Source organism: Sminthopsis crassicaudata, chromosome 2 (assembly GCF_048593235.1).
Source record: "Sminthopsis crassicaudata isolate SCR6 chromosome 2, ASM4859323v1, whole genome shotgun sequence".
NCBI lineage: Eukaryota > Metazoa > Chordata > Mammalia > Dasyuromorphia > Dasyuridae > Sminthopsis > Sminthopsis crassicaudata.
The window spans coordinates 158,275,188-158,290,843 of record NC_133618.1 but is presented as its reverse complement, the minus strand read 5'-3'; the positions used below and the strand labels follow the sequence as shown (position 1 = coordinate 158,290,843).

The 15,656-nt window shown below is 32.4% G+C and overlaps 1 protein-coding gene across 1 annotated transcript in view; it reads right to left on the bottom strand.

The window, feature by feature from the left end:
- RALGAPA2 (Ral GTPase activating protein catalytic subunit alpha 2) overlaps positions 1–15,656 on the bottom strand; it is a 387,908-nt gene that overhangs the window by 165,546 nt on the left and 206,706 nt on the right. The window contains 2 exon segments of the mRNA XM_074287744.1: positions 3,836–3,907; positions 9,874–10,642. Of these exon segments, the coding sequence (XP_074143845.1) occupies positions 3,836–3,907; positions 9,874–10,642 (841 nt within the window).

The following is a 15,656-nucleotide window of genomic DNA, read 5'->3' as shown; positions in this document are numbered from 1 at the left end:
CCCATGTGTTAGAAATAAATTCATTTCAATCATGAATAGCTGGATATTACAGGGAGAAATAATGACTTTCAGTGCTAAAAATTCAACAAGTTTTATGTCTTTCAAATTTGGGGACCACAGAAAATTTGCTAGCTTTTAAACCTATAGCCGGCCTTACTGGACTCTTGAATGCATGTAATGTTTTAGTAGTGCTAACAAGCAACATTAACAACATTTCATATTCACAGGATACAGGAGTAAGTGGGCAATACAGAAAGAGAACCAGACCTACCTTCTTGTTCCAGCTGATCAAATCAGTTTCTTTATGCTTTTTTATTTTTTTCTTTATATTATGGACCAGAATTCAAAAAAGGCTAACCTTCCTTTCATCTTAATGCATAACTGTAAGATTATTACCAATTTACGCAGTAAAACTGATTCAAAAAAAGCTAACCTTCCCTTCATCTTAATGCATAATTTTAAGATTACCACCAATTTAAGCAGTAAAACTGATCATTCGTTCGATTTGTCCTATGTCTACCACAAAATTTTTGTGTATAATACCTACTTCATGCATTTTTCAAATTTAATTAGCTGCATTCTTATATTCCATTAAAATATATAGAAACTGGCAAATCAAAAGTGTATATTCTTTAAATAGAAGTAGTATTTTTTTTCCTGATAACAGGAAAAAAGTAATAATATAATATGACCAAAGGAGGAAATCAGTTTAATAGGAAGAATGACTTTACTGAAAGTTGTGAAAAATTGAAAAATAATATTGGTAAAAACAGTTTAAGACATGGTCCCAAGTGTGAACTGAGAGAGATCAAACTCTTACATATATGGATCATATTTACTTCTTTTGGCATCAAAAAGAGCTAGTGAAACAGCAATTATAATATAAAAGTTGGTACCTTTTTCCTTATCAAAGAACATTAAATTCAAGGGATAGAGGTTTAAAGGAAGGTTAATTTGTAGGAGGAGGGAAAGAGATGATTTGCCAATAAGCTTTTCAAAGCCACAGTTTATAAGTGCAAGAGCACTCCAGGGAACCAAAATAGTACCTCACATAGCTAAAGACTATTAAGTCTAAACAAAGTGAGCATGGTTGTAAGATATCCTTTAATTTGCTTAACATGAAGTTTATGGAATAAAACATGATGCACAGTTCATTCCATATGCTCAATGATGGGTAATTCATGGGACATAAAAAAATACAATTCAATTTCTGTCACTTATACAGAATTTCAAAATTTAACTCATTTTTTCCCTTAACGTCAAAGCAGAAGGTTAAAAAAAAAAAATTAAAATAAGGATGAGGATACTAAAGAAAAAATAGAACTATTATTAGTGCTTTAATTTCATCTTCAATAGTGGAAAGTTCTCACAGGGATTCCCTGTGAGAACTTTCCACTATTGAAGATGAAATCAGAGCAATAATTAGGAGTTACTTTGCCCAACTTTATGTCAATAAATTTAATAACCTAAGTGAAATGGATAATACCTTTAAAATTATACACTGCCCAGATTAACAGAGGAGGAAGCAAATTGCTTAAACAATCCCATTCTAGAAAAAGAAATAGAACAAGCTATTAATCAACTCTCTAAGAAAAAATCCCCAGGACCAGATGGATTTACATGTGAATTCAACCAAACATTTAAAGAACAATTAATTCCAATTCTATGTAAACTCTTTGAAAAAAATAGGGAATGTGAATGGATGTCCATCAGTTGGAGAATGGTTGGGTAAATTGTGGTATATGAAGGTTATGGAATATTATTGCTCTGTAAGAAATGACCAGCAGGAGGAATACAGAGAGGCTTGGAGAGACTTACATCAACTGATGCTGTGTGAAATGAATAGAACCAGAAGATTGCTGTACACTTCAATGTTGTATGAAGATGTATTCTGATGGAAGTGGATATCTTCAATACAAAGAAAATCCAACTCGCTTCCAGTTGATCAATGATGGACAGAGGTAGCTACACCCAGAGAAGAAACACTGGGAATTGTTAGCACTAATATCTGTCTGCCCAGGTTGCATGTACCTTCTGATTCTAATGTTTATTGTGCAACAAGAAAATGGTATTCACACACATGTATTGTACCTAGACTATATTGTAACACATGTAAAATGTATGGGATTGCCTGTCATCGGGGGGAGGGAGGGGGGGTAATTTGGAAAAATGAATACAAAAATAAAAAAATAAAAAAAAAAGAAAGAAAAAAATAGGGAATGAAGGACTCCTACCAAATTCTTTTTATGACACAGACATGGTACTGATACCTAAACCAGGTAGGACGAAAACAGAGAGAGAAAATTATAGACCAATCTCCCTAATGAATATTGATGCAAAAATCTTAAATAAAATATTAGCAAAAAGATTTACAGAAAATCATCCCCAGAATTGAGATAATGACGAATGATGGAGGGGATGTAGGAAAACTGGGACATTGATATATTGTTGATGGAACTGTGAATGGATCCAACTATTCTGGAGAGCAATTTGGAACTATGTTCAAAAAATTATCAAACTGTGCATACCGTTTGATCCCGAAGTGTTTCTATTGGGCTTATATCCAAAAGAGATCTTAAAGAAGGGAAAGGGACCCACATATGCAAAAATGTTTGTGGCACTGAAACAATGTGTATGTGAATAGCAGATGCTTCACAGACATTTATTACCTGAATAACTAACAAGTTCCAGGATAGAAATATAAACATATTTCTAAGCCTTTTATACTGTTATACTTTAAAAATATTTCTCAGTAGTAAAAAATATAATTTCCCCAGATGTTAAAATTGAGATATATTATGACATGTCAAAATAAAGTTGTTACTAGTTTTCCTTTTTTTATATTTTAAAAGCTATTTTATCATGTCTTCTATCAAAGGGTTTCCAAATAATTGCTGAATTTAGAATGGTAGGATTTAGAGCTAAAAAAGACCACTTCATCATTTCACCTAAAAATGCATTAGGTTCAGCAAATAACATACAAATATATATATAATTTTTAAAAGTTAAGTATTATAAATTCACTATAAAAATGAAGTTGAGATAAAACATGATGTGTTTATTCTACTTAATTTTCTCTAGAATTAATACTTAAGGATTTTGTCACACATAATGGACATAAAGGGTCTAGGTAATATAAGTCCAATACATCTTTCGGCAGCAGTGCTGAACAATATACCACAAATATTGAAGTTACTATAGATTGAGGAAGGCTACCCATTGACCTAAAATTTGACGTAAAATTTTACTATATTGGAAAAGAGCTTATTCATAGCAATTTATAGCAGAACAATTTTGAACTTTGTGGTTGTTAAGATAATAAATAAACTCGCACTAACTATATTTTAACAAATATGACTTCAAAGCAAACACATTTCAAAGGTGCCAGGTATGCACAGCTAGATTACCTAAATAACGTGAACATTTGTGTTCACGTTATTTAGCTTCTTTTCTGCCGGTTTATCAGTTGTACTTAACCCTTCATCTATATCAAACTTGTCATCCAAAAGACTAATGGGCAGAAAATGGAAGATGGTTCAGATATATAATGAGAAATAATAAAAGAATAATCTGTATTGTACAGTGATGACCACAATGTCAAAAAAATTAGAAGAAATTCTCAATACAGTGGTTAGAACGATGTAGAAGATTTTTAGATGGACATGAACAAGAGTTATATAGAAAAAGAAACCAAAAATGGTTAACAATTTGTAACTTTGGAAGAATTATGCACACTAATGAGATCACAGTTTCATCAAAGTACTGAAATAACAGCTACACATGTTCTCAGAACATATAATAGGAACGAAAATATTTTTTAAATAAAATTACATACCACTGACGTGAGTCCAAATTTTTTAATTCTCTCAACAATTTAGAATTTTTCTTCAGCAGATGAAAATTTTTTCTATAATAAAAAATTAAAAATTTTGGGAAGATAAATTATATGAAACAAAAACAATGTACTATGTAATGACTACTGCCTTTATAATTTTCAACCTGAAAAAAATATTAGGAGAAATGAACTAAATAGATTCAAATGTAAACTTTATATATGTTTTAAGTTTTCTTACTGCAATAAATTACTACACTCTACGGTATTATTAATGCTATAATTAAATACTTATCAAGCACAATGCAGATATGAAAAATATTTTGTTTTATGTAATTTCCTTTTTTTCAACACAACCACTTCATGAGGCAGGTAGTAAAAATTACAGTATTACAAAAATTTTACAGATGTTTTCCCCACAGTAAAAGGAAAGCTCCTTCTGGTAAGGGACTGTTTTTCTTTTTTACTGTATCCCTAGTTTCTAGAACAATGCCTGGCATAAAGCAAGCACTTAACGACTGCTCTTTAAACTGAAGAAATGGATTGAGAGGCCAACTAACTTGCCCATGTTTACACAAATAAAAAGAGTAAGAAAAGGAAGTAAAGTTAAACTTATACCTAGGGTCTTCTAATTCTAATACTCTTTACATCAGCTTGTTTCTCAGAAAAAAAACCAGCTGATATCAGTGGTGGCAAGCATTATTAAATGAATGCATTTAAAACATATGCATGTATGTATGTAAACACATATAATGTCAGAAACATGATAAACCAAAGATAAATTCACTTTCAGTTAAAGAACAGTATCAAGGAAAATTATAACCAAGAACCTCCTATCCAGAAAAATTGAATAGAATTCTTCTGATAAAGAGGTGAACATTCAACGAAATAGAGGACTTTCAAGGATTCAAGACGAAAAGAGCAGAGCTGAGTAGAAAATATGATTTTCAAAAGTAGGCTTCAGAAGAAACATAATGAGGTAATAAGGAAAATAATATCATAAAGGACTTGATATTAAGTTTATCTGAACATTCCTACATGGGAAGATGATACTTGTAACTCATAAGTCGTTCTCATTATTTCAGCACTTAGGAGTATGTACAGACAGAGAGCACAGATGTAAGTTGAATAAGAAAGTATATTCTCTAAAAGAAATTAAATTAAGAAGTAAGGGAGGAATATACAGGAAGAAAGAAAAAGGGAGAGTTGGAACAGTGTAAATTATCTGCCTCAAGAGGCAAGAAAAAACTTTTACAGTAGAAAAGAGAGGGATGGACAAGGAATGAGTAAACCTTATTCTCAGATTTGGCTCAAAGAGGAAATAATATACAAACTCAATATGGGTACAGAAACCTATATTACCCTGCAGGAAAGTAGAAAAGGAAGGGGATATGAGAAGGGGGAGGTTGATAGAAGAGAGGGCATATTGGGGAAGATGAGATCAGAAGCTAATCACTTTCGAGGAGAGGAGAGACAGGCTTAAAAGGAGGAGGGACAGGACAAATAGGGTGAAAATACAATTAGCAATAGTTACTGTAAAGAATTTTAGAGCAAGATTCTCTGATGAAGGCATTTTTCTCAAATGTATGGGAAACAGAGTCAAATTTATAAAAAACAAGTCATTCCTCAATTGATAAATAATCAAAGGAAATGAACTATGCCTAAGGGCTATAAAATTATACATATCTTTTGGCCTACCAATACCATAGGCATGAATCCCAAAAGAGATTAAAAACAAAAGGTAATGGACCTATGTGTGTAAAAATATTTACAGCTGCTCTTTTCTTGGGGCAAAATAATGGAAATTCAAGAGATGCCAGCAATTGGGGAATAGCTGAATAAATTGTAGTATGGGACTATGATGGAATATTATTGTTCTATAAGAAATAATGAGCAGGATGCTCTAAGAAAAACTCAGAGTCCTCTATGAGTTCAACCAAAGTTAAATATATTGTGTGCAAAGTAATGGTAATGTGGGATGATCAACTAAGAATGATTTTGCTATTTTCAGCAATACAATGATCTGAAGGAGGATTTATGATAAAAATGTTATCCATAACCAGAGAATGAACTGATTGTGTTTGAATACAGAATGAAGCACAATTTTTTTTTTAAATTTCATTTTTCTTGAGGTTTTTTTTTTTTGGAAGGAGAGATTCATGTTATCTTTCACAACATAACATTTATGAAAATGTTTTGCATGAATTCACATGTGTTTTGTCAATAGTGGGGAGTGGAGGTAAGGAGAAAGGTAAAAAATCTGAAACTCAGTCTTAAAACCGAAAGAAAAAAAAAAAAAAGTTTTTCGGGCAACTGGGGAAAATAAAACAGTGCAAAAAAACAAAACAAAATAAAACAAAAGAATGGTAACAAGGAGGAACAGAAATCATGACCAGATTATAACAAAAGGAACAGAGCTAAGAGAAGACAAGGAAGAGTAGAACATTGTAGGTTAGATTGACAGATTCGATATACTTCTGTACTTCAGGAATTCATCAATAGGAATACTCCTTTCATTGACACCAAAGGTAACTTCCCAACAACTTAAAAGATAATTTTGAAGAATTGCTCTGCTAAAAAAATTCATCAGTCTGATGGCACAGAGCAATTAAGGAACCTCTCTGTAGTTAGCTAGAATGAGCCTGCATGACGCAAACTGTCCATCAATAGACCAGAATCTTGCCATTTGAATTTGAATCTTTGTAAGCTTATTAGGATCTGATAGAACTTGTAGTCCACTATCAGGTATTATTTTAGAAGTAAGGGTAGTCTCTACAGTATGATAAGACATTGGCATAGTACCTTAGAGAATAAAGAGATATGGTTGTAGATAAAAGGTGAGAAAAGTAAAAGTGATATGGTTGTAAAATGCTTTTTCTAATTTAAATTTCAAAATTGGTAGACACTTAATAAAGATCATTAACTTTAAGATGATCTGAAGTTCATCTGTTAAATAAGGAATATTCTCTATATCTTTATCTTTCCTTACTAACTAGGAAAAGGTCAGTTTTATCTATTGTCCTCTAAGGAGACCACACAAGAAATAGCAGTCAGTAGGTAAGAAATACAAAAAGAGAAGACACAAATGAGAAAGAAGAGCATGGAGTGAACCAGGAAGGGGCACTGAGGTCCAGGGCACAGTTGGTAAACTGGTTATTTGAAATCATGTGAGCAGTTTGAGGTGAGGTTATCCAGAAAATGGAAGGAAGTGTAAGGCAATGGTCAGAAACTGGTAGGCAAGCTGAAGATAAGGAATAAATGTTAGAACATATACATCCAGAGTCCATTCATTTGGCTCCAGAACACAGATCATCTGAGTGATGGTGATCAGCACCCAGGAAAGCAGAAAGGTAGTAAAAAGGATCTTACATCAATGTGGTATAATAGAAAAGAACTAGAATCACAAGACTTGCGATTCTACTCTTGACTCTATCAATAGTTAATTGTATGGGGGCAGAGAGGATAGAAGATCAACTCTAGAGTCAAGAAGATGTGAGTTTAAATCTGGCCTCAAATACTTAATAGTTCTAAGACTGTGAGCAAGTCGCAACTGCCTCAGGTTAAATGCTGGAAGAAATTTAAAATACTATCTGATCCAAACCTAACATTTTACATAAGAACCTTATATCTAGAGATGTTAAGTAACTTGCCAAGAAAATAAATATATGATATTTGAACCAAACGCCTTTGATTCCCAATCTGTTTTGTATTCCATTTTCTAAGGATTTATGCATATAATCATTAGAGTTCTCCTTGAATTTCTGAAAAGCCTAGGAAGGGTGCTAGAAGTCAGAACGATGGATATTCCCTAATAAAGATGATCTGAATTATTTGATAAAAATGTTCTTCCTCTTGAAAAGAAGATGGATGGCATAGACTAATTTTTTTAACAGATATTTTCAATATTAGCTACATAGCATAATGGATCTTGTGCTAGATTTTGAGTCAAGTTTGTATCCCAATGCTATCTCACATATTTAGTGAGCTGTATAATCTGGGCAAGTCACTTAATTTCTCTGTGCCTCAGACTCCTTAACTTCCAACTAGGGTTAAAAAAAGGACCTACTTCCCAAAGTTTTCTTAAGGACCAAATAAGTGAGATCCTTACAAAAATGTTTTGCTAAGTATGAAGCACTACAAAAAAAAATAAGATATCATAATAATTATTATTAATAACAGTTGACAAAATTCTGAAATGTTATATCAAATGGATAGTTTTGGAATACTAAGAAAATTAACCAATGAAGATAGAAGTGATATCATTAAGGAAAAAAAACAAGATAAATTTGTTGAAGAAGGAGGAAGAGGAGGAGGAGGAGGAAGAAGAAGAAGAAGAGGAAGAAGAGATAACTTTGTTGAAGAAGGAGGAAGAGGAGGAAGAAGAGGAAGAAGAAGAAGAAGAGGAAGAAGAGGAAGAAGAAGAAGAAGAAGAAGAAGAAGAAGAAGAAGAAGAAGAAGAAGAAGAAGAAGAAGAAGAAGAAGAAGAAGAAGAAGAAGAAGAGGAAGAAGAGGAAGAAGAGGAAGAAGAGGAAGAGGAAGAAGAGGAGGAAGAAGAAGAAGAAGAAGAAGAAGAAGAAGAAGAAGAAGAAGAAGAAGAAGAAGAAGAAGAAGAAGAAGAAGAAGAAGAAGAAGAGGAAGAGGAAGAGGAAGAGGAAGAGGAAGAGGAAGAAGAAGAAGAAGAAGAAGAAGAAGAAGAAGAAGAAGAAGAAGAAGAAGATCATCATCATCTATAAAAGCAGAACCAGGTTGAATGAGAAAAAATTGCAGGATGTTAGATTTTGCTTCTAGATAGCAATGGAGTTATTAATAATTTGAGTGTCCAAATAATTGTCTTTTTCGGTAATAAGTTCTAACCATGAGAAATGAACTATGGGACAAGATGGAAGAGATCCCTACATGAGGATCTCTAAAGATCCTTTAATAAGAAATGGTATAGTAATATCAATAATTCAGATAATCATTTTTGGTTAGATGATAATCATTTTCACATAGTACATTTAAATTTTTAAAGTGCTTTCTTTGCAACAACCTTGTGAAGTTATTGTACCAACCAGAAAAGTAAACTGAGGCTCAAGGATAATCAAATGATTTGCCAATGAACACTGGTAGTAATATTAGTCAGGATATGGAACTAAGGCTTCCTGTCTCTGGTTCTAATGTTCTCTCGTACCAGACATGATCTGCACAATTCTGTCTTCAAGATAGCTAACAAGAGGATTCTAAGTTTCTCTCTAAATACTCAAAATTATGGGAAACCCATTACTTTAAAAAGAAAAGAAAAGAAAAAGGTTGCTTTTTGAACAAAATAGTTGAATATTCTCCCCAATACTGAGGTAAACCTTGACTCCTTGTAATTTTTCTACTTAATTCTACCTAAATTTACCTGTATCTATACAATATAAGCCCAAACTTTTCCACATGAAAGTCCTTTAAATAATGAAGACATTTCCTGTCTTGCATTAAGTGGAAGATTTTACTAAATGACCTATGAGGACTTGTTCTAATTTCAATTTTCTATGACTTCTGTAAATCAGATGGTAGATATACTATTATGCCTACTTTAGATACACACAAGTCAGGTGACTGATAATCTGTTGAATAAGGACTCAAACACAAATGATCTCAAACAATGACTTTTCCATAAAATCTCACTAAGCCATACTAGCAAGGACTACTAACATTGAAAGTAACTTCTTGAGATCTAGATGAACTGCCAATGCAATGCAAAAATCAGCAACTTAATGTTATATAACTTTCAAAATTAAAGAAAACTACAGAAAAACATCAAACAAAAATAAATAATAGAAAGTTAGATGTTGCTTTCACATCACAAGCCTGGAATTTAAAACCAAGCTGAGATTGCACTCTTTATTTTGCTAACACTTTAAATTTAGTAAAAACATATACCTTTCTTATGGCTATTGAAATAAATTTAGCATGTGAAAAATAATTAAAGAAAAATCTCAAAATTAAAATTGTCATGATAAAAAAGCAATAAATTAATAAGTTAAATGAAATAAAATAAAATAGTGGGATCATACCTTCTGTCCCAAGAATTCATTCCTAAGTCATTCAGCAGTAATCTACAAAAATAAAACGGACCTTGTGGCTCAGAAGGAACTGGCTGTTCTTGATTGGGAACTTTCATTGTGACATCAGACCTGCACCTATGTACATATTCCTCTTCTTGGGCATTCTGACATAAAATTGCTTTGATGATCTCTTTTTCTTGATAATGACTCATTCCAAATGGGGGTGGAGAAGGAGCATTAAGATTTAGCTGGGATGGCAAAAGACATTCAGGGCTTGCATTGCCAATATTTTCAAGTAATTTGTCAAGCACATCATCTACTTCTTCAATATGAGAAAAATCTTTCTGAGGTTCAAATGTCTGCTGTCTACTGTCTGAAATCACAAGTGAATTATTTCTCTTGTTCTGTGCAAAGTAGCCTTCCAAAGGTCCATATAATATTTTGCTATCCCAAGAATACTTTCCAGAGATATCTCTCACAATAAGCCTGACATCAGAGAGGGCACTTGAGGGCCTCCCTTCTGTTCTTTCTGCAGGAATCTGAAGGTAAGACATAAGGGTATTGTCATTAAATACAAACAACTGTAGGTTTGGACTTCTGAAGACTTCAGAAGAGAGCTCAGGTGACTCAAAATATGCATTGTCATGATTTTCACTAACAAGGCTGTGAAGCATGGCAGGGCCCCCACTCAGTGGATAGTGACTCAAGTGGTTTACTAGATGTGTCATCACCATACGGGCAGTCAGAGGTATTAATTCCAAACTCCTCCTCCGTTTTTCTATAAAAATAAATAAAGAATGATCAGAGATGGCAGAAACCTATCATTCAAATCAACATCCACATCTTTCAAATTTTATTTATGACTTTTTCTTTAAGTCTGGCAGACTTATTTTCAATTCTGTTACACATTTATTAAAAGAACTAAAAAACCCCTGCTTTTCAGGCACTTCTTTTACCTAGGCAATCCCCAACATTATGTGTTTTCCTTTAGAAATATCATTATAAATGGCAGTTAAGTTTCAAGACAAACTAAGAAAAATCTAGTTCATCATCAGCACTTACTTAGAACCCACTATGTAAAAGACATTATTTTTAAAAATTAATTACTCAAAAAAGTAAAAAAAAAAAATAAAAAAAAAATCCTTTCTTCAATGTAACTAAAATGAGTTATTTGGTCCACTATCTCTTTCAATTAAATTTCACAAAATTTAAGAGGTAAAATTTTTGTTCCCCAGACTTTGCTAAGTGATGAGAATAGAAAATAAAAAAATGTTGACTGCCATCAAGGAGTCAACAATATTGTAAATGGGTAAGAAAAATGACACAAATAATTGTTAGAAATTATAATCTAGAATATATGAAGGATTAAAGAAGGTCAGTAAGGGATGAGGGACTGAGGAGTAAAATATCAAATCTTGCTAAAGGAATCAGAAACATTTTCATGGAAATCATACCTGAGCTGTGACTTTGAAGGAAGTAAAAGATTACCACAAATGACTTGAATGGTAAGCTAAAACATTTTATCTTAATATCTAGACAATAACAGTTACCCAAGCTGACTGAGCAGGGAAACAATATAGGATCATAAGATATGAAAGTGAAATGGTCAAAACCTGCATTAGGAAAATTAAGAAAATTACTTGGGTAGGAGAGGGAGGGGCAATTTGTAGTGAGGTAGAGCATGTAGGAGGCTGACACTAGTCTGAACAAGATTTACTGAGTCCTTAATTTAGAGGGTAGGAGTAGAAACAGGAATAATTAAGAAATTGCAGCAAAGCTTGACACCTGACTGAAGATAGACAGTGAGGGAAAGAGGAGTAAAATATAGCTGTAATGCCCTGAAAGTCTGGGTGACTGTGAAAATGATATCACTACCAACAACAAATAAAAGAGAACAGCCAGAAAGGGACAAGTTTAGGATGAAGATAATTATTTGAAAGTATGATTTTAATACTTTGTTTTGAGTACTGAAGTCGAGGTAGAAAAAAGGACTGTTGAATTTATTATTATTCTTCCCTGGCATACTTCAGCTTAACTGATAGCCATTTACTTATATGACAGAAAGAAATGATTATGGAGAAAATTGGTTCCAGATTCCTTCCTAAAATGGTTTTTAAATGAAATAATTTTAAATTAAATTTATTCATAAATAATAAATCCTATTTATTTTTTTAAATTTTTAACATCCTTTTCTTTTCTTTTTATATTTTAAGCTACAAATTCTCTTTCTCCCTCCTTCCTCACTCTACTCACTGAGGAGGCAAACAATATATCATTTATATATATATATATGGAATAATGCATATTTTCTCATGGAAGGAAGGGAGGGAAGGAAGAAGGGACAGAGTGGGGTAGGAAAGAGAAATTATATTTCAACTTATACTCAGAGTTCATCAGTTCTCTCTGGAAGTAAATAGAATTTTTTTCACCATGAGTCCTATGGAATTGTCTTGGATCATAGTTTGATCAGAACAGCTAAGTCTTTCTTAACTGATCATCATTACAACATTGCTGTTACTGTGCATAATGATCTTCTAGTTACCACTTCATTTTAGTTCATATAGGTCTTGCCATGTTATTTTTGAAATTACCCCTCTTATCATTTCTTTTAGTACTCCATCACAATCATATGCCTCAATTTGTTTAACCATTCCCCAATTGAGAGTATCTCCTCAATTTTCAATACTTTGCTATCCCCAAAAGAACTACTATAAATATTTTTGTACATGGGGATCCTCTTCCTTTTCCTTTAATTTTTTGGAGTACTGGCCTAGTAGAGGTATCGATGAGTCAAAGGTTACGCAGTTTTATAGTCTTTTGGTCATCACTTCAAATTGTTCTTCAAAATGAGCCAAAGTTCATTGGTTCCAGTTTCCTGCCAGCATTTATTTGGTATTTATGATTGATGTGAGATAGTACTTCAAGTAGTTTTAAATTGTGTTTCTCTAAAAATTAGTGATTTAGAGCATTTTTTTTCAAATGACTATAAATAGTTTTGATTTCCTCTGAAAACTACTTGTTCTTATCTTTTGACCATTTATCAGCTAGGGAATGGAATTTATTTAAAGCCTATTTTCTTCTTTTTAAATATCATAATTAAAATGGGTTTTAAAGACTACTTATAACTGTCCTCTGTTTGGCATTTAAAGCCCTGACCAACATGAGTCCTTCCTTACCCATCAGTCTTTTAACACCTAATTCTCCCTCACATACATTATGATAACAATGGCACTGGCTTCTTTGGTGATCCTCAATTCCTCAAATATCTATATCCAGAATCTGGGAATTTTCACTAGCTGTTGTTCTCTCCCCCACCCCCAATCCTAGCTTATAATAATACTCTCCCTCCACTTTTCTGCCTTCTGACTTCATTCAAATCCTGGCTTTCCTTAAGGCTAGTACTCTTCGCCTCTATTCACAATACACATTTTATCTTATCTATATCTTGTTTGTACAGTTGTTTTCATGTTGCTCCCCATGGTAGTCTATAATATTCTTAGGAGCAGAGACCACCTTGTGCCTTTTCTCACCATAAAGCATAGTGCCTAGCAAACAGACACTTAATATTTATTTATTATAAAGTCAATCATAATTAATAACTTAAACAAGTGATAATGTGCTTTAAGTGTGCCAAAATAACAGATTACAAATAAGTTCTTACAGCTACAAACAATAACTGGAAATAGCTGTGGTGAGAAACCAGGAGAAGAGGGAAAATTGAGATTAACACATATCAAACATAAGAAACATTTTATACTACATAAAATTACAAAACTACCTCATATCTATTTTTATCTCTGCTTTTAACAGAATGTATCTACCCAGCAAAAGGTACTTGTGTATGACATCAGGATTTAATGTTTCTAGCATTTCTGTTCAGTTCAGTGAAAAGTTTAAAAAAAAAATTTAAGGTATAAAAAGCAAAAATTCTTTTTAGTATCAAAGAATTGTGGTAAGACAAATATCTCCTGGTTTTCAGATGACACTAACTTCTGCCAGGTAACATAATATCAAGCCAAGGGACAAACTAAAGATAGAACTCATGAGGTTATGTAAATGGGAAGGAAAAAAATGACAAACTGAAATGCAAACAAGATGGGAAAAATAAATTAAACCATATTTCTAAAAGGACTCTAAACTAATAGATAAAACCTTGGGAAAAAAAGATTTAGATGTCATTGTAGATTGTTACTTTAAGCAAATGGATAAAATGGACCAATTTCAACAAAAAAAGGTCAACAACATGTTGGACATAATTTAGAATGGTAGTAGAAATAAATTATTTTATACTTGTGTAAATCAAATGAGTGTCTACCCCTTGGGATTCTACTTGCAGTTACAGAAAACAGTAAAACAGTATAGGGTAGGTCCAAAACCTAAACATGAACAAGAAAGTGTAGGGAGATCAAAAAAAGGGAAAATTAAAAACAAAAGGATTCATTAGAAATTTTTACAAGTTATTTTGATTTTGGAAGTTATTAAACTTCAATAAATATTTATGCCTACTACATAATAAATGATATAAGATTCTATTTTTAAATATGTCATAATCCCCTGCTTCCTTGATTATTCTACAAGACATTGTTTTAAATACTGGTTAAATACTGAGTCCAACCTTCACTGTGTAACTAATTTGGCTCACCTGCTTCATTTGCACACTAGGGATTCTTACAATTTTTACCTCTCAAGAATACTTATGAGGACCACTAGGGGAATTTGATTTCTCTATATACATAAGTTGCAAATGTTTTGTCTTTGTCTTCTTCACCTTCTTGTTTTTCTTTTTTGGAATGGTGGGATGGAAGAAAGAAAAATTTGTTCATTGTTAGCTAAAAAAAAGTTTTAAAAGAAAATGTTAAAAAAGAAAATTGTCAGCAGTTAGTTGAAGTTTGCTAATTATTAGTACACCAAATTTGGAAAGATAGGGCACTTCCTAGAAACTAGAAATAGTTTTATTCCTTCATGAGCATTTATTGAGAACTTCTTATATGTCAGATACTGTGCTAAGCACTGAGAATATATATTAAAAAAAAAAAAAAAAAAGGAAGAAACCATTCATTGCCCTTGAGAAGTTACATCCTGATGGCTGAAAAAGCATATATGTAGAGATAATTTCAGAGTGAGGTATTAGTATTAAAAAGGATCAATAGGGCAGCGAGATGATACAATGAATAGAGCACAGCCTTGAAAGCTGGAGGACCTAAGTTCAAATCTGACCTCAGACACTGAATATTTCCTAGCTGTGTGACCCTGAGCAAGTCACTTAACCCCAAATGCCTCACTCCAAAAAAAAAAAAAAAAAAGAAGAAGAAGAAGAAGAAGGAGGATCAATACAGGCTTCTTGAAGAAGATGGGATGTTAGCTGAGACTTGAAATAAAAACAGGGAAAACTAGAGGCAGAGTCAAGGAGAGAGAAAATTCCAGGCATAGGAAATAAGACAGTGAAAATGCATGGGGTCAGAAGATGGAAAGTTTTATGCCAAGAAGAGAAAGGAGCTCTATATCACTGGCTCTTAAGAGAACTTAGATAGGAATAAGAGAAAAAAGAAGAAGAAAACCTAAAGAGGACTATATGATAGAGAAGAATAAATGTAAAAAGACTGCACAGGGAAGGAGTCAGTTTATGAAAGGGTCCAGAAGTAAAAGAGGATTTAATTGATGCTATTAATTTTCTTTTCTTTTTTTTTAACTTTAAAAAAAAAAAAAAAAAAAAATATATATATATATATATATATATATATATATATATATTTAGCTAACAATAATGGTATATTAATTGAGAGTTATTGGAG